This window comes from Peromyscus maniculatus, chromosome 1, assembly GCF_049852395.1.
Source record: "Peromyscus maniculatus bairdii isolate BWxNUB_F1_BW_parent chromosome 1, HU_Pman_BW_mat_3.1, whole genome shotgun sequence".
NCBI classification, from domain to species: Eukaryota; Metazoa; Chordata; class Mammalia; order Rodentia; family Cricetidae; genus Peromyscus; species Peromyscus maniculatus.
This window is the reverse complement of record NC_134852.1, coordinates 159,544,968-159,563,045: the sequence shown is the minus strand read 5'-3', so window position 1 is coordinate 159,563,045 and position 18,078 is coordinate 159,544,968. Positions and strand designations below refer to the sequence as shown.

Here is an 18,078-nt window from a genome sequence, read left to right as displayed (position 1 = left end):
GCCATCATGCCCGGCATCATCATTATTTTGGGACATAGTTTCTGGCTGAGTTGGCTTAGCTGGTCTAGCATTCACTATAGGTAGTCCAGGATGTCCTTGAACTCCCGATTCCCCTGCCTCTGCCTCCCAAGTGCTGGGATTACAGGCGTGCGCCACCACACCTGGTTTACAAGGTGCTAGGCATTGAACCAGAGCCTGGTGCATCATAAGCAGGTTCTCCACCCACTGACCGCATCCCCCTTTAAGTCGTTTACAGATGGAAAACTGAGGCTGGCAACTGAGGTTTCCGGCCCACGGCCATTTCTCAGTGTAGTATAGACCAAGTATGACTGGGTCAGTGTCCACTCCCTCCTGGGGTTCAGAGGAGCTGGCTGGGACAGATAGCATCTGCAGCAGGCTTCAGGGTTGGAGATGGATTCATTGCCATGAAACTGAAGAGAAGAAGGAGATATGGCATTCAGACTCCATGGCAAAGCCAGAGAGCCTCTTCAGTGACCACAGAGTGCTAGCTTGAGGTCACCCTCTTGCCTAGAGAGGAAGGGACTCCCTATCATTGCCATGGAGTCAGAAGCACTGTAGGCCTCCCCTCAGCTAACTTACAGAATTGTATCTAGTCTTATCTGAGACCCAGGGAGGAATGTGTGTATGTGTGTGTGTGTGTGTGTGTGTGTGTGTGTGTGTGTGTGTGCCTGTGTGTGTGTGTGTGTGTGTGTGTGTGTGTGTGTGTGTGTGTGTGCTGCTGAGGCAGGACACGTAGCCCGGCAGAACCCCGGAAGAAGGAAGCTGTACAGGGTCTGTGGCTGGGCCCCTGGGATCCCCCAGCCGGGGACTTCCTCTTCCTCTCAGAGCAGGTGTGGCTGCCACAGCGTGACAGGGACTACACCCTGACCCCCAACATGGAGGGGGCCAAGGGGCCCAGGCTCAAAGACTTCCTGAGTGGGAGTCTGGCCACCTGGGTGAGGATCAGGTGGGAGGGCTGTGTGGGGAAGTGAGTATCAGGGCGGACTGAGAACTGGGGGATGGGTGGCTGGGGCTGGTAGAGTTGTGGGCGGAGGAGAGTGAGGTGGAAAGAGCCTAGGATCTGGGACCAGAGGCACTGGTGGGGAGAGGGATCCTAGGGTGTGTTGGGACAGATCGGGGGCTCAGGATGGATTTACTGGTTGTGGGGATGCCACCTGTTCATCTGACTTCTCGGGTTTGTCCCCACAGGCGCTGGGACTGGCTGGGCTGGTGGGGGAGGCAGAAGAATCAGCGGGGACAGAAGAGGAGGATAAGGGGCCTTGTACAGAGAAGAGATTCCTGCAGCTGAGTGATGGGGCCTTGCTCCTTCGGGTGCTTGGAATCATGTAAGTGACATGGGGAGCGGGGCGGGGGGGTGGGGGGGGAGGCTGGTCTGAGGTCTGAGGAGAGGTCGCTATGAATGGTGGGAGGAGTTTGAGGGTGGAGGGCAAGGCCTGGGGCGTGTCCAATGGTGGGAGGAGCCTAGGGTGGAGGGCAAGGCCTGGGGGGGGTGTCCAATGGTGGGAGGAGCCTGAGGGTGGAGGGCAAGGCCTGGGGCGTGTCCAATGGTGGGAGGAGCCTAGGGTGGAGGGCAAGGCCTGGGGGTGGGTGGTCCTCAAACCAGCCTCTCATCCATGTTCCCTGGGTGACCCCAGTGCTCCTAGTTCTCGAGGAGGAGGACTTCGGATGATCAGGGGTCACGATGGTCCTGCAGCCTGTCGGATGTGGAACCTTCATCACCTGTGGGGGCGGCTGAGGGATTTCTACCAGGTAAGGCATCAGGAAGCCCCGACAAGGGGCCCGGCAAGCCCTGGTGAAGGCGGTTTTCTTACTGTTGGCCTGTTGTAGGAAGAACTGCAGCTGCTGATCCTGCCGCCACCCCCAGACCTCCAGACACTGGGGTCTGACCCCCTTTCAGGTGCTGTTTCCCCGGGTGGTGGTGCCCTCTGACCTCTGTCCCTGCCCCATGTCCCTCCTTAACCCCTTGTGGCTTGTACCCAGCAGAAGAGGCAGTGGACGAGCTGGAAGGCATCCTTCGGCTGCTGTTGGGGGCCTCAGTGCAGGTGAGGAGGGGAAGGGAGAACAGAATGGAGTTCTGACAGGAGGACAGAGCCCCTGGGTGCCAGCTTTGGTTCTCCTGTCTACCACAGTGTGAACATCGGGAGCTCTTCATCCGTCACATCCGGGGCCTCAGTCTTGACGTCCAGAGCGAGTTGGCCACTGTAATCCAAGAGGTACTGATGCAGTCTGGAAGTGATACAGTCTAGGGATCTTGATTGGGTCCGTTGTCTCTGCCAGTTAAGGAACTAAAGGCAGGAAAATATCTGAAGTGCACCAGGTGGCAGCAGAGAAATCTCACGCAATTCAGAAAGGCGTTTATTGAGGGTGAGCAAACACGTGCAGCAGACACACTGTGAAGAATCTTGCTCCCCTACTTTAGGGTTGGTCATCTGAAGACCGATGGGATAGTTGATTGGTCTGAAACTGTTGTGTGACATGTCTTTTTTTTAAAATCTATTGATTGTGTATACAGTGTTCTAAAGACCGATGGGATAGTTGATTGGTCTGAAACTGTTGTGACATGTCTTTTTTTTTTTTTTTTAAATTTATTGATTGTGTATACAGTGTTCTGCCAGCATGTATGTCTGCATGTCCCATCTGTGAGCCCCAGTGTGGTTGCTGGGAATTGAACTCAGGACCCCTGGAAGAGCTGCCGGTGCTCTTAACCTCTGAGCCATCTCTCCAGTCCCTGTATGACATGTCTTGATCAGGCCCTGAACTTGTTGAGTCAGTCCATCAGCAGGGGCCTGTTGGTGGGAGGCAAAAGCTGCCAGGCTTTTGTCTCAAGTCAGGAGGCTGTAGAAGAAGATGACTAGCTTGGAAATTTGCCACTGCCTTTATTACCTAGTCACGGCCCCTCTCAGTCTGCCTGCCTGCCGGGGAGTCTGACTCCTGGTATCTCAGTACTGTGCTGGGTGGCATGTGGGACTATCACCATCACTGAAGCCACCCTCACCTCTCATCACCCTCCTTCTGATGGATTGTTCTCCGTGCCCTCAGGTGACCCAGCCTGGTGCTGGTGTGGTACTGGCTCTGGCTGGACCAGAGTCGGGAGAGCTGGAGGCTGTGGAGCTGGAGATGCAGTTACGCAACCTGATGGGGACGGTGTCCAGGCTGGTGCGAGAACGTGATCTGGGGGCCCAGGTAGGGGACAGGCAACAGTCACATGGAGCTGAGTAGGGAGCTGGGGTTCGGGGGCAGTGCTGGGAGCTGTCGGTTGTCCTAACCTCGAGTGATTCTGTGGGGATCGGAAGCCTTATGTGCAGAGGTTTCGGAGGGTGCCTCTTGACCTTTGCCTTCCCGCCAGCGGCTGGCTGAAGCGCTCCTGGAGCGGGAACCAGCCCACGTGCGGTTGCCAGAGGTTCCTGCTAATGCTTCTGCAGAGGGTCCCTCGCACCATCTGGCTCTGCAGCTGACCAACGCCAAGGCCCAGTTGAGACGACTGCGGCAGGAGGTGTGAGTGTCTGCAGACTGGGGAGGGGCCGATGGAACCTGGGTGGGTCTACAGCACGGGGGGGGGGGCGGGGGCGTGATAGGGCCTAGGTGTGGGTTTGCGGCTGGCAGACACCCTCCATCACCCCGTCCCTCCAGGGAGGAGAAGGCCGAGCTGCTGCTGGACTCCCAGGCCGAGGTGCAGGGCTTGGAGGCTGAAATTCGAAGGCTCCGCCAGGAGGTGCGCTCCAACATCCCCGTCCACTGTCCGCTCCCGATCGTGGTCCCATTGCTCCCAGAAGCCCCCTCACCCCTCTCTGTACCGTGGCTGGCTGATCCTAGTTCCACACCATCTGGCCCAGACCCAGGCACTGTCCGGACAAGCTAAACGCGCCGAGCTCTACCGCGAGGAGGCAGAGGCACTACGCGAGCGAGCCGGCCGCCTGCCACGCCTGCAGGAGGAGCTGCGGCGCTGTCGCGAGAGGCTGCAGGCCGCTGAGGTCTTCAAGGGCCAGCTGGAGGTGCGGTGGGGGCGGAGCCGTGGGCGGGGCACGTGGGGGCGTGGTTTGGAGGCGGGGCGTGCGGGAGGAGGTTGGCTAAGAGGAGGGGGTCCAACTTTGTTGGGGATGGGTGATGCTAGCTGGGGGAAATGGGTGAGAACACAGCAGGTGGAGTCCGGGACAAATCCTTTAGGATGGGACGATGGAAGGGAGAAGAGGAGGAGACTGTGGAGAGGCAGATTTTGAAGAGAAGGATGAGGCCATGGGTAGAACTGGGGAGTCTGCAGTGAGACCCTAACAAGTAGGGGTACGGATAAGTGTGGTCTGGTGGAGGGATGTGGCCTTGGGAGGCGGTTTCCGGAGGGGGGCGGGAGGGTGGGCCAGGAGCTTGGGAGACCCTGGAGAGAGCTGCAGATGGAGGTAAGAGGTAGGAAAAGGAGGTGGGGTCTGAGGCGGTCTCAGGGTCAGGAACTGGGAACTGCCAGGTGCTGGAGCTTAGGGGTTGCGCGTCATCACGGATCGCCCCTGCTTTCCCACCAGGAGGAGCGGGTGCTTTCTGGGGCCCTGGAGGCCTCGAAGGCGATGCTGGAGGAACAGCTGGAGGTTGCCCGAGAGCGCTCAGCCAGGCTGCATGAGACCCAGCGGGAGAACCTGCTGCTGCGCACCAGGCTGGGCGAGGCCCATGCGGTGAGCTAGGTTGACCCGACCATCTGCCCCTTGTGTCTGGTCCCCCATGACCCCAGTGATGCCCGAGGTCTCTCCAAGCGGTTCCCGGAGCTTGTTGGGACTCTCAGATGTGCACGTTTGGCCTGGGCCCGATGAAGAAGGCTGTGCTGACCCCACTCCGTCACACCCCAGGAGCTGGACTCCCTGCGGCATCAGTTGGAGCAGCTGGTGGAGGAAAATGTGGAGCTGGAGCTGGAACTTCAGAGGAGCCTGGAGCCACCCCCAGGCTCCCCTGGGGAGGGTGAGTGAGGCCTAGGGTGGGGGTGAGGATCTGGGGTGGAGGCCGACTGGGTGGGGAGGACTTGTTTTCATGCCCTTACTAGGTCTCTGAGAGGTGCTGCAGGGAAGTCAGGGAGGGTGGATAGAGCCCTGACGTGGCCACATCCCCAGCTCCCCTACCCGGAGCAGCGCCCTCCCTGCAGGACGAGGTGAGGGAAGCAGAGGCTGGGCGGCTAAGGGCAGTGGAACGGGAGAATCAGGAGCTTCGAGGCCTGCTGCAGATGATGCAGGAGCAGCTTGACAGCCAGGTAGGTCCCTCCAGCATCCTTATCCTTACCGGTTCCCACCCCCACCCCGTCCTAATGCCCCCCCTCTCACACTGTCCTCATATGTCCTCAGCGCCCTCTGCTGGAGGAGCAGAGTAAGGATGCCATGCTGCCCCGGCCCAATGGGGCTCCCCCAACTCCTGGGGCCCTAGATCACAACCTCAAAAGCTGGTCTTGCCAGAGGGGAGGTGAAGGCCCTGAATCCTTGGACCTGGCTTCCTCAGCATCAGACTCTGACATCACAAGGTCATCTGAGTGTCCCCAGGCACCTGACTCACATCCAGAGAAGATGGAGAGTTCTTTCAAGATGGTTTCTCAGGATACCCAAACCTCAGTCCTAACTCCCCAAGAATCAGACCCTACTGTGGAAACACATGGATCTCTGGAGAAGTCCAACCATAGAGTCTCTCTCCAGAGCCCCATTGTCTGGGCTCTACCACAGGGTCCGGAGATCAGAATTGAGGTGCAGGAGTTGCTAGAAGAGACTGGAAGCAGGGAGGCTCTCCAAGGGGAATTGGTGCCCGAGACCCAGGTCCTAAAATGGGAGAGCCCTGAGTGCAGGCCCAGGTCTTCAGAGTTCAAACTCCAGGAGCCGCTGAAGGATCAGGAGACTCTCAATCAGGGCCTAGAACTGTCCAAGCAGCAGACAGAGGCAGGAGGGCATGAACAGAGGCCCGAGGGGTTGGTCAGTAAACTGGTCCCTCAGAAACCACAGCAGACATCAGAAGGGGCTCCTAATGCCTGGTCCAGGGAGAAGCCAGTCGTGGGGGAGACCCTGGCCAGTGCTGTCCCCGAGGAGCAGGCCCTCAGAGAGGAGGTGGTACAGCTAAGGAGAGAGGTTGTGGGCCTTGAGGCCCAACTGCAAGCCCAGGCCCAAAGACTGGAGGCCCGAAGTGCTGAGGCTAGCTGCCTCTCTGACGAGCTGGCCCAAGCACGCAGAGCAGAGGCTGAGGCCCATCAGGAGGCCGAGACCCAGGCCCGGGAGCAGGCCCGACTGCGCGAAGCGGTGGAAACAGCTAGCCTGGAGCTGGAGGCTGCATCCCGAGAGCGGGAGGCGCTGGCAGAGGCGCTGGCGGCGGCAGGCCGCGAACGAAGGCAGTGGGAACGAGAGGGGCCCAGGCTGCGGGCTCAAGCCGAGGCTGCCGAGCAGCAGGTGCAGACTCTGGAGAGCCAGGTCCGTCGTCATCTGGAGGAGGCTGAGAGGGAGCGCCTGGAGAAACAAGCCCTGAGGGAGGTATGTGGGGTGTGGCCAGTGGGTCAGGTTGCTGGGATGTACGGTGTGGGTTCCTTCACTGCACTGAGATGGGACAGAAGGTAGACAGTCCAGGCCACTCCTGCGGTTGCAGGATACAGCTGATGGCTGGTCCTCGATAGGGTAGGCTACAGGAGGGACTCACACAGCCAATCGGTGGTCTGTCCTGCACTCTGTTGTCAAAGTCTCTACCCCTTCACCCTGGTTCCCTCTTCCTGTGTAAAACAGAGATGCTGTGCCTTGCAGCCCTCATGGTCTGTGGGCAGACCAGGATCATTGTGGAAAGCACCTGGCTCATACCTGGCCAAGGCCTGCTGTAAGTGCCCAAACAGTGGTTCCTTAGGAGCTGGGATGGAGTTCATTTTGTTGAGAGCTTGCCTGGCATTCACGAAGCCCCAGGTCCATACCCAGCTCCACATAAACTGGACACGGTGGCATAATGCTGTCATCTCGGCACTCAGCATACGGAGGCAGGAGGATTAGAAGTTGTTCAAGGCCATTGTTCAATGGCTGTGTCAAACGCCATGACCAAAGGAAAAAAAAAGCAAGTTGGGTAGGAAAGGTTTTATTTCATCTTCCAGGTTACAGTCCATCATGAAGAAAGTCAGGGCAGGTACCCAAAGCAGGAACCTGGAGGCAGGAACACAATGAAGAGTCCTGGAAAGGCTCTACTTACTGGCTTCTCTTTATATAACTCAGGACAGCCTCTCCAGGGTCAGTGCCACTCATGGTGGGCTGGGTTCTCCCACATTAGTCATTAACCAAGAAAATGCCCCCAGACTTGCCTATGGACAACTTGACAGAGCCATTTTCTCAGCGGAGGCTCCCTGATCCCAGATGAATGGCTTGTGTCAAGTTGACAGCACAGGCATCCTTGACTATATAATGAATTGGAGGCTAGCCTGGGCTACACGAGACTTTGTCTAGAGAGAAAACAAAAACGAAAACATCTACTGAAGAAGTGCCAGCAGAGTACCCAGGAGGGGGTGGAAATGCCAGTCTGGGTGGGAGAGGCCTCCAGGAAAAATCACCAACATTTCCTTGGATGCTTTGGTGAGGACAAGGACTCTAAGGCACTGGAGATGCTGGGGGACCCAGAAAAAGTCACAGCAGCGGCCAGCTTTGAAGGGGTTGCTACTCTGTCTTGCATGGAAAGCCTCAGGGTGTGGGCAGACCCACGTGGGGTTGAGTTTGAGGATGGGAGCTGAGGCCCCTCAAGAGGCAGTGGCAGTGGTAACCAGTAAGGCTGACAGGGGCAGTGCTGGAGGGGAGGTGATGGCTAGAAATGCTTTTGTTCATTTATTCATTCACACACTTCGTGAGGCCAGCCAAGGCTCTATACCAGGCTGTGTGCACAGCAATGACCAGGTAGGGGAGCTGTCCATATGCACAGGTGTAGAGGAGACAGGACAGTGCAGGGGCCATGAGTCCAGGCTGGATACATCAGGGAAGGCTTCCAGGAAGAGGTGGGGAGGAGCAGAACCAGGTGTGAGCTGAAGAAGGCAGGAGAGGTGAGGCTAAGGAGGAATTAAGCAGGGTTCTTTTTGTTTGTTTGTTTGGTTTTTCGAGACAGAGTTTCTCTGTGTTGTTTTGGTGCCTGTCTTGGATCTCGCGCTGTAGACCAGGCTGGCCTCGAACTCACAGAGATCTGCCTGGCTCTGCCTCCCGAGTGCTGGGATCAAAGGTGTGCGCCACCACCACCCCCCGGCTAAGCAGGGTTCTTGTTGGGCACAGTGAGAGCTTCCTTCTGTGCTGAGGGAGAGGCTGGGGCTTTTGTGTGTAAATGGTACCTCTGGAGGCTGGAGACAAACCCAAGGGTCAGTCCACACTGGGAGGCGGAGCCTGGGGCGGCGTGAAGGAGGGGCAAGGGTGTTAGAGCTGTGGGCTGGCAACTGGGTGCTCCAGTGTGAGCAGTTTCCTGTCCCATGCCAGGGCACAGACGAGACAGAGGCTCAGACAGGAAGAGCACCTGTGTGGCCCCTCCCAGTGGTGAGGATAGGGAACATGACTGGGGGGCTGGTGGACCCAGGTTGGACACTGCGCAGGGTAGGTATGGGGAAGATAGGTAGGCAATGTGAGAACGGATGTGCGTGAGCCAGTGAAGAGAGAGGGTCTCTCTGGGGTACATACTGTAGGACGGGACCCAGAGATCTGCCAGTGAAGGACTGCAGGATGTCTCAGACCCTCCCTGATTGTCAGCTGTGTGACTCGGAGCCAGTTACTTCTGAGTGTCCCGTCCCTCATCTGTAAAGTGGAAACAAAACTGCCTGTCCCTCCTGTGGTGGCGCATGTCTGAAGTCCTGCCCTTGGGAGGCTGAGGCAGGAGGATTGCGAGTTAGAGGCCAGCCTGAGCTATAGAGCAAAGCCTCTAAAGCTAAAGAGGGACCTGATGTGGGAGTGCACTTTAATCCCAGTACTTGGGGGCGGGCGTGGGGGGGTGGGGGTCGGGGGGGTAGGCAGATAGATGTGAGTCTGAGGTTAGCCTGGCTCATAGTGACAGGAATACGTAAGGAGACCCTGTCTCAGAAATCAATAAATACATAACCAAAGAGGGAGAATAAAAAAGATCCAGGGGTGAGGGGCAGAGACAGACAGAGAGAGAGAGAGAGAGAGATGAGAGGAAAACTGAAAACTGTTCCTGTCTGATAGGAGCTGGCAAAGCAGTGTGTGGCCAGGGCTCAGGGTGTGCCCGGCTCCAGTACGGGGAGAGGGACTGGTGGTAGCTGGCAGAGACGGTAAGGGCGGGCCTGGAAGAGCTGGCTCTGAGGACTTAGAGTGTGGGAGAGGCTGGGGTTAGAGAGAATCAGGAGGATTTCCTGACTGCAGCCGTTCTGGGTGCTGCCCGGCGGTGACACGGAAGGAGCCGGCCAGCAGGCAGACAGAAGAGATCCCGAGGCTTTCCTGCGGGCACGGAGGCCTCTCGGGCTGGGCAGAGGAGCACTTGGTATGGCTATAGCCAGAACAGGGGTGGGCCGGGCCCCAGGCCTCCACTTTCATCTGCACTACAGTTCTTTTTTATCTCTAGCGGTGCCAAGGCCCTAGTGGCCAGCTGGGCAGCAAAGCCTTATGGGAATTGTAATTTTTCTCCTCCCTCTCCCTCCCTCCCTCCCCCCATCCAGGGTTTCTCTATTAGCCCTGGCTGTCCTGGAGCTCACTCTGTAGACCAGGCTGGCCTTGAACTCAAGAGATTTGCCTGGATCTGTCTCCTAAGTGTTGGTTAAAGGTGTGTGCCACCACCGCCCAGCTGAATTGTAGATTTTCACCCAGAGGCCATGCCCACATCTGTTGGGAACCAAGGTGCCCAGGGCAGGGTGTGGAGGTTGTTACCTAGGACGATGGCTCAACAGTCTTAGTTTTCAGAGGCAGGATGTGGCCAGTGGCTGGTAGGGTCACCTTTGTGTAGCTTTATCTTTCCAGGGTCCCCAGGAGTTGGAATGGTTTGGTCTCCTTCTCCCTGGAGCTCACTGGCCAGAGCTGACCTTCCACCCCTACCATGGAATGCTGTGGCCCAACTGCCAAATGCCATGGTCTCTGACCCAACCTCTGCAGCCCTGCACTGTGGTTAGGCCCGAGGTCCCGAGTTCCTGTTCTGCCTGCTCTCAGCAGCCACCCCTTTGTGGCGGAGGATGCTCTGCAGGCCCAGCTCCACTGAGCCCCTGCACATGGCTGATGTGGCCGCGCACAGGGTTCCTCACCCTCCTGGGTACATGCGAAACTATGGGCTCAAAGAGGTGAAGCCACTCGCTTAGTGTGCATCTCTGATTCCTTACTCAGGGGCTGCTTCCCACACCCTACCAGGGTTAGGGCCCCACCCCTTTCATATCCATCCTGCAAGGCCACCGCTCCCCACTTTCGGGTCTTTTAGATAAGGTCTCACATTGAGCCTAGACCTCACTCTGTAGCCCAGGCTGGCCTTAACGTTGTAGCCATCCTCCTGCCTCAGCTTCTTGAGTGCTGGTATTGCAGATGTGAACCACCGTGCCCACCAGATGGGAACACAGAGACCCGAAGGATTAAAAGACATTTGCCAGGGTAACAGAGCAAGGCAAAGAGCAAGATAACCCCTTCTTAGGCCCGTCTCGAGCTCTCCTCTGTCTCTGGGGGAGAGGCATGTTCCCTGTGCTCATCCCACCTGCTCAGCCTACCCTGCCTGCCCTCAGGAGCTGGAGAAGGCTGTGGTACGTGGCCAGGAGCTGGGGGCCCGGCTGGAGCACCTGCAGCGAGAGCTGGAACAGGCAGCCTTGGAGCGCCAGGAGTTCCTACGAGAGCAGGAGAGTCAGCACCAGAGGTGGGCACAGTGGCTGGGACAGGCAGGGGCAGGGAAGTGAGGGCTGGGTGTTAACGGTTTCTCCTGGTAGGTACCAGGGCCTGGAGCAGCGGCTGGAAGCTGAGCTGCGGGCAGCGTCAACCAGTAAGGAGGAGGCGTTGATGGAGCTCAAGGCCCGGGCCCTGAAGCTGGAGGAGGAGCTGATTCAGGTAAAGTTGTCCTGGGAACCGAGGTGCCAGCCCCTTGTTCCAACCTGGGAGTAGACAACCAGGATTGCCAGGGCTCAGGTCTCACCTCTGGATTGATGGGCTAGCTGCTCATCTCACGCCCTGCTGGGGCTGTGTCCTCCACTCCTTAAATGGATGGAGCCTCTTCTTGGGGTGACCGCTCTGCTTTTTCCTTGGGCTCCCACACGTCCCGAGGCATGCGTGGCACCTGTTATTTGTGTCCCTGGACCTTGTCTCTGCAGCTGCGACAGCACCCTGTGGGGCTGGCGACGGAGGTGAGGGCTGACCCTCGGACTGCGGAGACCCAGAACTGTCGGCTCATCGAGGTGGAGCGAAATGTGAGTGACGGGACGGGGGTTGCCCGGGGGGATGGGGGGACTGGCCGCCTAGCCACTGATGATGACCCTCTCTGGCAGAATGCCACGCTGGTAGCTGAGAAGGCAGCTCTGCAGGGGCAGCTGCAGCACCTGGAGGGGCAGCTGGGGAGCCTGCAGGGCCGGGCGCAGGAGCTCCTGCTGCAGAGTCAGCGGGCGCAGGAGCACAGCAGCCGCCTGCAGGTGGGTGGCAGCCTGGGGCCGTTGTCCCCTGCCCATTTGTGTCATTTCGTGCCCTTTCCCGTCCTCTAGCCAGCCACCCCACCTGTTTGCAGTGCTTGTCCTCTGACCCCAGCCACCCCGGTCTGTACCTTCTCCCTACCCCTGCTTTCAGAATCCACGTCTGTATCCATCTCCATTCCCCATCACCTTCCCATCCCAGCCTTCTCCTCCGTACTAGCCATTAGTCTTCACTGCCTTTCCTAGTCTCTGCTCATCGGTCCTACCCATGTTCTGGACCCCTTGCATGGCTCAGCTTTTCCTTGCCACATTGACGCTTCTCTACAGCTTTTAACCTCTTCCTGTTCTTCAGCTGTCCCCCTGCTTCCTCCGTAGCTCGTTCCTGTCCTCTGCCCTCTGGTCCCAGCCCGTGTCCCTTATTCCTTCTGGGCTGGGTGCCACACTGCCGCGGTCCTGCCTGTTTGCTTCACCCTAGGCTGAAAAGTCTATGATGGAGATGCAGGGCCAGGAGCTGCACAGGAAGCTGGGGGTGCTAGAAGAGGAGGTGCGGGCAGCAAGACAGGCCCAGGAGGAGACCCGCGGGCAGCAGCAGGCTCTGCTCCGAGACCACGAGGCCCTGGCCCAGCTGCAGCGGAGACAAGAGACAGAGCTGGAGGGACTGCTGGTGCGGCACCGAGATCTCAAGGCCAACATGCGCGCCCTGGAGCTGGCCCACCGTGAGCTGCAGGGCCGGTGAGACCCCCCAGACGCCCGGCTTCTCTCCCTGGCATGCTCACTCGCCTGCTTCCCTCATTAGGTCCGACCCAGGGGGGGAATTCCATACTCTGCATATCGGCCCTATTGCCGATCGATCTCTTGGGGGATCTGGGCTCCTCAACTTTGAGGCTGGGAATGGTGACACCTTGGCATGGTATTCTGCGTTTGGGGGCTTTTCTGAGGTGTAGTGCTTATGCTTTGGAGGTGTCAGACTCCTAGATCCCCACAATGCAGCGCCTACTTGCCAAGGCTGCAGGCCCCTGCAGCCCTTATGGAACTTATCCATACAGGCATGAGCAGTTGCAGGCCCAGAGGGCCAGTGTGGAGGCACAAGAGGTGGCCTTACTGGCAGAGCGTGAGCGCCTGATGCAGGATGGGCATCGGCAGCGGGACCTGGAGGAGGAGCTGCGGAGGCTTCAGAATGAGCACGACAGGTACCGGCCCTCGTGCAGCCCTGCCCCCGACTCCCAGATGAGCATCCCATGTATGAAGTGGGTTGGGATGGCTTTAGCCACGGCCCCCCTGTGTGGTCTGCTTCACCTCCTCTCTGTGGGTGTGGCCCTCCGGGCTCTTGGAGAGCTCTTGTCTTTGCCTCCAAAGAGCTCAGAAGCTACTGGCTGAGGTGTCTCGGGAGCGAGGGGAGCTCCAGGGTGAACGCGGGGAACTGCGGGGCCGCCTGGTGAGGCTGGAGCTGGAGCGGGCACAGCTGGAGATGCAGAGCCAGCAGCTGCGGGAGTCCAACCAGCAGCTGGACCTGAGCGCCTGCCGGCTGACCACACAGTGTGAGGTGTGGCCGAGGGTCAGGGCAGCCTGGGGAGGCCAAGGCGGGCAAGCCAAGCTGGGACAGGTATTCGGGACGGGTCTTCATCCTGACCTTGCTGCTGTCCGCAGCTGCTGACCCAGCTTCGCAGCGCTCAGGAGGAGGAGAACAGGCAGCTGCTAGCAGAGGTACAGGCCCTGAGCCGGGAGAATCGAGAGCTGCTGGAGCGGAGTCTGGAGAGTCGTGACCACCTTCACCGAGAGCAGCGAGAGTACCTGTGAGCATGCGCAGGCCAGGGCTAGGCCCCATGGGCCTCTGGGGAGCCTCCCCCACACGCCCCCACCACGTCCTAGGAGAAGATCCCAGGCACAGGGCAGTTTGACCTGCAACGTGGCTGCCCTGGGTTACACCTGCTTTTGCCAGGGCTTTGCCAGATTTCTCTGAACCCATTCTCTCCTCTTCCTACCAGGGACCAGCTTAACGCCCTACGCCGTGAGAAGCAGAAGCTGGTGGAGAAAATCATGGACCAGTACCGTGTGCTGGAACCTGGGCCCCTGCCCCGCACCAAGTGAGGCCCCACCTTCTGGAATGGGATCCTGCTAACTTTTGCCCTGTCCTGCCCTCCGACCCCCAGTTCCCTAAGAGCCAGGCTGGGATGCAGGTCTTAGTGAGGGTTTTCCTGGCCCTTTTCTCCCCCTGACACGACTCTCCTCTGCCTCCCTTCTCCACTTTCCTTATCCCTTCTTATGCCCTCTTGCCCCCAGGAAGGGCAGCTGGCTGGCAGACAAGGTGAAGAGGCTGATTCGGCCCCGGCGGGAGGGGGCCCTCCATGGGGGGCCACGCCTGGGGGCCGATGGGGCTGGCAGCACCGAGAGCCTGGGGGGCCCCCTGGAGACGGAGCTCCCTGAGGGCAGGGAGGCAGATGGGACAGGTGGGTCTGAGGGCTGGGTGACCAGGATGTCCCTATCCCATGTCTCCCACCCTTGGCATCTGCCATACTCTCTGGCCTGCACGTGTACTTCCCAGGCCTCTCCTGCTTCCTGCCCCCAACCTGCCCTTGATGTTGCCTGGCTCCTCCTTTATGCCCATATTGCCACCTCCCCATTTCTACACAACCCACACCACGCCTGTGACCTCATAGCAGCAGGGCACATTAGGGAAAGGTCATTTATCCTTGATGGTACAGAAGGAAACTGAGGACCGGAGGGTGAGGTGCCTCGCCCAAGGCCACACAGCATCTGTGTGAGCCAGCATCACACTGGCCAGGTTCACCTGCCAGGTCCCTTCTCTCCCGCTTCACGCACTGGCTCTCTGCTTGTCTCCCTGTACTTTGATGATACCCAACCCCTCCACATGTGCCTCTCACAGGGTCCTCGTCACCGGCACCCATGCGCCGTGCCCAGAGTTCGCTTTGCTTGGGAGATGAGACCCTGGCAGGTGGGCAGCGGAGGAGACTCAGCTCCCGGTTCCCTGGGGGGCGAAGTTCTGAGTCATTCAGTCCAGGGGACACCCCAAGGCAGCGGTTCCGTCAGCGCAGGCCAGGCCCCCTGGGGGCACCCAGTGCCCACAGCAAAGGTGAGACACAGAGTCCCCGAATATGAGCCCCCCCTCATCCGATGGACCTTTGGGGAGAAGATTCATTCCTGTTAGTCTCTGTGTCCTGTGTGCCTTGCCCACCACTGCCTGGCACCATGGCCCAGTGACTGCCTTCTGATCCCCAGGATCTGGTGTGGAATGGGATGGCTCCATCAAGACCCTCCCGGAACATGAAACAGACGCCAGTCGAGAGGGTGAGCGGGGGTCTGTGACTCGTCTGGGGTCCCTGAAGTCTCATTCACCAATTCTCTCTTCTGATGAGGAAGGATCCTTTACCAAACACCAGCTCGGGTGCTCCTGGGGATGTGGCAGGGAACATTTTGGTGTGGGGAGGCAGACAGCAAACACTGAACACAGTCGCTGTCTCCAACAGCCTGGACTGACAGCAGTGCAGTGTGAACAGTATGAGTGGTACGTGCCGGTTACCCCAGCACCTGGGAGGCTGATTGGGAAGACTGAAAGTTCAAGCCCAGCCTAGATTCTAGGGCAAGACCCCTGTCTTAAAGGGGAAGAAAGGAAAATGGTGGTGTGAGCTATGTGTGTATCTTTTCCCTGTTAGCAACCCAGCCAGAAAACACGGAGAGACAGGTACAAGGATTTTAGTGACATGACTCATTTAACTCTGTCTGTCTAAATGATGACCATTTTCAATGTGTAGTCAGTGCGGAAAAATTACAAATGAGATTTTCTTTCCTACATTATTTTACTTTTTGAGACTGATTCTTACTGTGCAGCCTGGCTGGCCTGGAACTTACTATGTAGACCATAGTTTGAGACCAGCCTCAAACTCACAAAGATCGGCCTATCTCTGCCTCATGAGTGCTGGGGTTAAAGGCGTGATCCATCATGTCCAGCTCAAGATTTTTTTTTTTTTTTTTTTGAGACAAGGTCTCATATAGCCTAGGCTAGCCTTGAACTGACTCTCCTGCCTCTACCTTCCTTGTGCTGGGATCATATGTATACCTTGACTATGCCTTACTATTGTGTTTGGTTTTTTGAGATAGAGTCTTGTTATATAGCTCAAGATGGCCCAGAGCTCACCCTGTTGCCCAGGCTGGCCACAAATGTGTGGCAAGTGTCCAGCCTCAACTTTCTTAGTCCTGGGATAATAGTTCTGTGTCACCACACCCCTTATTTTTCATACTAAGTTTTCAAAGCCTATCACATGCCTATTTCACATGCAGGCATATAACCGTTTGAGCTAGCAGAGGCGCTTAGCCCAGCATGATAGGAGGTTATAGTGCTGGGGAAGAAGAGTGTGTGTGTGTGTGTGTGTGTGTGTGTGTGTGTGTGTGTGTGTGTGTGTACGGGCTGGGATTCCAATGAGGGCACTGGCTGGGGACAGGCTTTGGAAGGGAGCTGAAGTTTAGGGGCAGCTGGGAGGCAGGCTGGTACGGGGGTGGATGGCTAGCAGGTGGACAGAAGGTTCAGGGCCCCGTGGGCTGCCTTGACTGCTCCAGATCTTCCTGGGGAGGAAGCCTGAGCCCAGCTTTTCTCTCTAGCCCTCCAGGAGCAGAAACCGGAGAAACATCCCCTTACCCCTTCCCTCAGCCAGTGACGCTGTGGGGACAGGAGACTTAGGAGCGAAGCCTTCTCCTCAATATAGGGCCGGTGGGTCTCCCAGGCAACCCAAGAGCCGGGGGACCCAGGGACTCCAAGAAGAGTACTTAAAAGAGGCCTGGACTCCCAGGCCCTCCACAACCCGTACTGGGGCCCTACGAAGGAGCTGGGACAAGTTTGTCAACCGAGGATGTGACTGGTCCCAACGGGTAGCTCCTGGCCAGGGCTCTTGCTCTGGTACACAGCCATCATTGAGGAGGCGATCTCTGGGGGATCCCCCAGTTGAAGGAGCCTGGCAAGAGTGGGTAAGAGAGTCCTCTGCCCGGTCTAGATGGGAAGCCAAGGCCCATTCTCTGGGGACAAGCCTGGGCTGATATCTAAGCCCTGTCCAGGACACGAAGGAGAGAATAAAGCTGTAACCCCATGAATCTGGGCTCTGTGTCTGCTGGCTGCCTCTGGGAGCCTGGAGGTGTTGGGGATTCCTATTGACGGGCTTCTGTAGCTAGGGAGCCATGTCTGGACCATGTAACAAAAGGAATTATAGTGTGGCCACTTGGACTTGCCAAAACCTGGATGTGCTGGCCAGGTAGGCAGCCACTGGTGGGCAGAGCCTGGGTGGGAAGTGGGACATGGGATCTGGGAATTGGGGCATGATGACCTTGGTTGGCCCTGACCCTGTGTCTCAGGGCACCTCTTTTCTCTCTCCGTATCTTCCAACCTCCTCGTCTTCTTTTCCAGCCTTTGGGGTTGAGCTCTGCCTCAGGGAGCTCACAGTCACTCGAGGGGGTACTATAAGACATGGCGTCCCATGTCTCTGACCCGAGCCCCTAGGATGATTACTGGGAAAGGAAACTGTCATAGTTGGGTTCAGTTGTCAGCTTGACTCCTGGGAAGAGGAAACTCAGCTGAGGAATTGCCACCATTAGCCTGGTTTGTGGGCGTCTCGGCATTTTCTTGATTGCTAATTGATGTAGGAGGGGCCCAGTCCACTGTGGTAGTGCATTCCCAGGGAGGTGGGCCTGGGCGGTATAAAAAGGCTAGCAGAGAGGCTGGAGAGATGGCTTACTGGTTAAGAGCGCTAGCTGCTCTTCTGGAAGACCCAAGTTCAGTTCCCAGCACTCACAGTGCGGCTCACAGCTCTAGGGCATGCCTCTGGCTTCCATGGGTACCTACCCATGTGCACACACCCACATGTAGACATGCATACCCCCACATAATTAAAAATAATAAAAGTAAATCCTAAAGAAAAGAAAAGGCAGTTGAGCAAGCCGAAGGAGGCAAACCAACAAGCAGTGTTCTCCAGTCTCTGCTTCAGCTCCCGCCCCCACGTACGTTCCCGCCCCCACGTTCGTTCCCGCCCTGGCTTCCCATACAGGAGGACTGCACTCAGTGAGCCAGGTAAACCTTTTCTTCCCTAAGTTGTTTTCTGTCACAGAAACAGAGAAGCAAACTAATATGGACGTTGGTACCTGGAACGTGGGGTGCAGTGATGGACCTGACCACGTGGCTTGGACTGTTTTTTTGTGGGAAGAAGGCAGAGGATTTTGGAACTTTGGGCTGGAAAAGCCATGGAGTGCTCAGAGCCTAAAGAGCTGTGTGAGCAGTGCAGACTACGAAGGCCTGGCTTGTGGAGTCTGAGAGGGAAGTCTGACAGTCTTTCAGTTTACCAGACTGTCTATGTGATGTGTTGGGAGAGTCGAGGAAACGAAACCCGTGCTTTCCTGGGACCAATGATGTTTGTGAGCCAGGGCTGAAACATCGGCTGGGGTGAATAAGGAACTGGCACCATTGAGGCAGTCTTCTGGGAAGTGTTTCTCAGGGCCACCGCACAGAAGCTGTGGCC

The 18,078-nt window shown here is 57.7% G+C and overlaps 1 protein-coding gene and 1 long non-coding RNA gene across 3 annotated transcripts; one reads left to right on the top strand and one right to left on the bottom strand.

Annotated features, from left to right (window-relative positions):
* The first annotated feature begins 771 nt into the window (after nt 1-771).
* On the top strand, nt 772-16,663 carry Ccdc88b (coiled-coil and HOOK domain protein 88B). 2 transcript variants are annotated; one of them, XM_042259849.2, is made up of 27 exons: nt 777-956; nt 1,210-1,346; nt 1,656-1,770; nt 1,849-1,918; nt 2,005-2,063; nt 2,151-2,234; nt 3,061-3,204; nt 3,368-3,516; nt 3,652-3,733; nt 3,855-4,013; nt 4,533-4,679; nt 4,851-4,959; nt 5,109-5,245; nt 5,337-6,497; nt 10,676-10,803; nt 10,874-10,991; nt 11,252-11,347; nt 11,426-11,566; nt 12,039-12,295; nt 12,610-12,753; nt 12,920-13,106; nt 13,211-13,356; nt 13,549-13,647; nt 13,844-14,010; nt 14,448-14,654; nt 14,801-14,869; nt 16,178-16,663. In XM_042259849.2, the coding sequence occupies exons 1-27, from the start codon at nt 897-899 to the stop codon at nt 16,231-16,233; spliced, it is 4,428 nt and encodes a 1,475-aa protein (XP_042115783.2). In that variant the 5' UTR covers nt 777-896; the 3' UTR covers nt 16,234-16,663. The 2 variants fall into 2 exon arrangements, 1 of the variants encoding a protein (XP_042115783.2); XR_013046854.1 differs by lacking the exon at nt 13,844-14,010 and having other exon boundaries at nt 772-956.
* LOC107401650 (uncharacterized) lies at nt 7,065-10,043 on the bottom strand. Its single transcript, XR_013046856.1, has 3 exons — nt 9,843-10,043; nt 8,646-8,759; nt 7,065-8,032 (listed from the first exon to the last, which is right to left on the bottom strand). It is a non-coding gene; the product is annotated as an uncharacterized LOC107401650 (long non-coding RNA).
* Nucleotides 16,664-18,078: the final 1,415 nt, after the last annotated feature.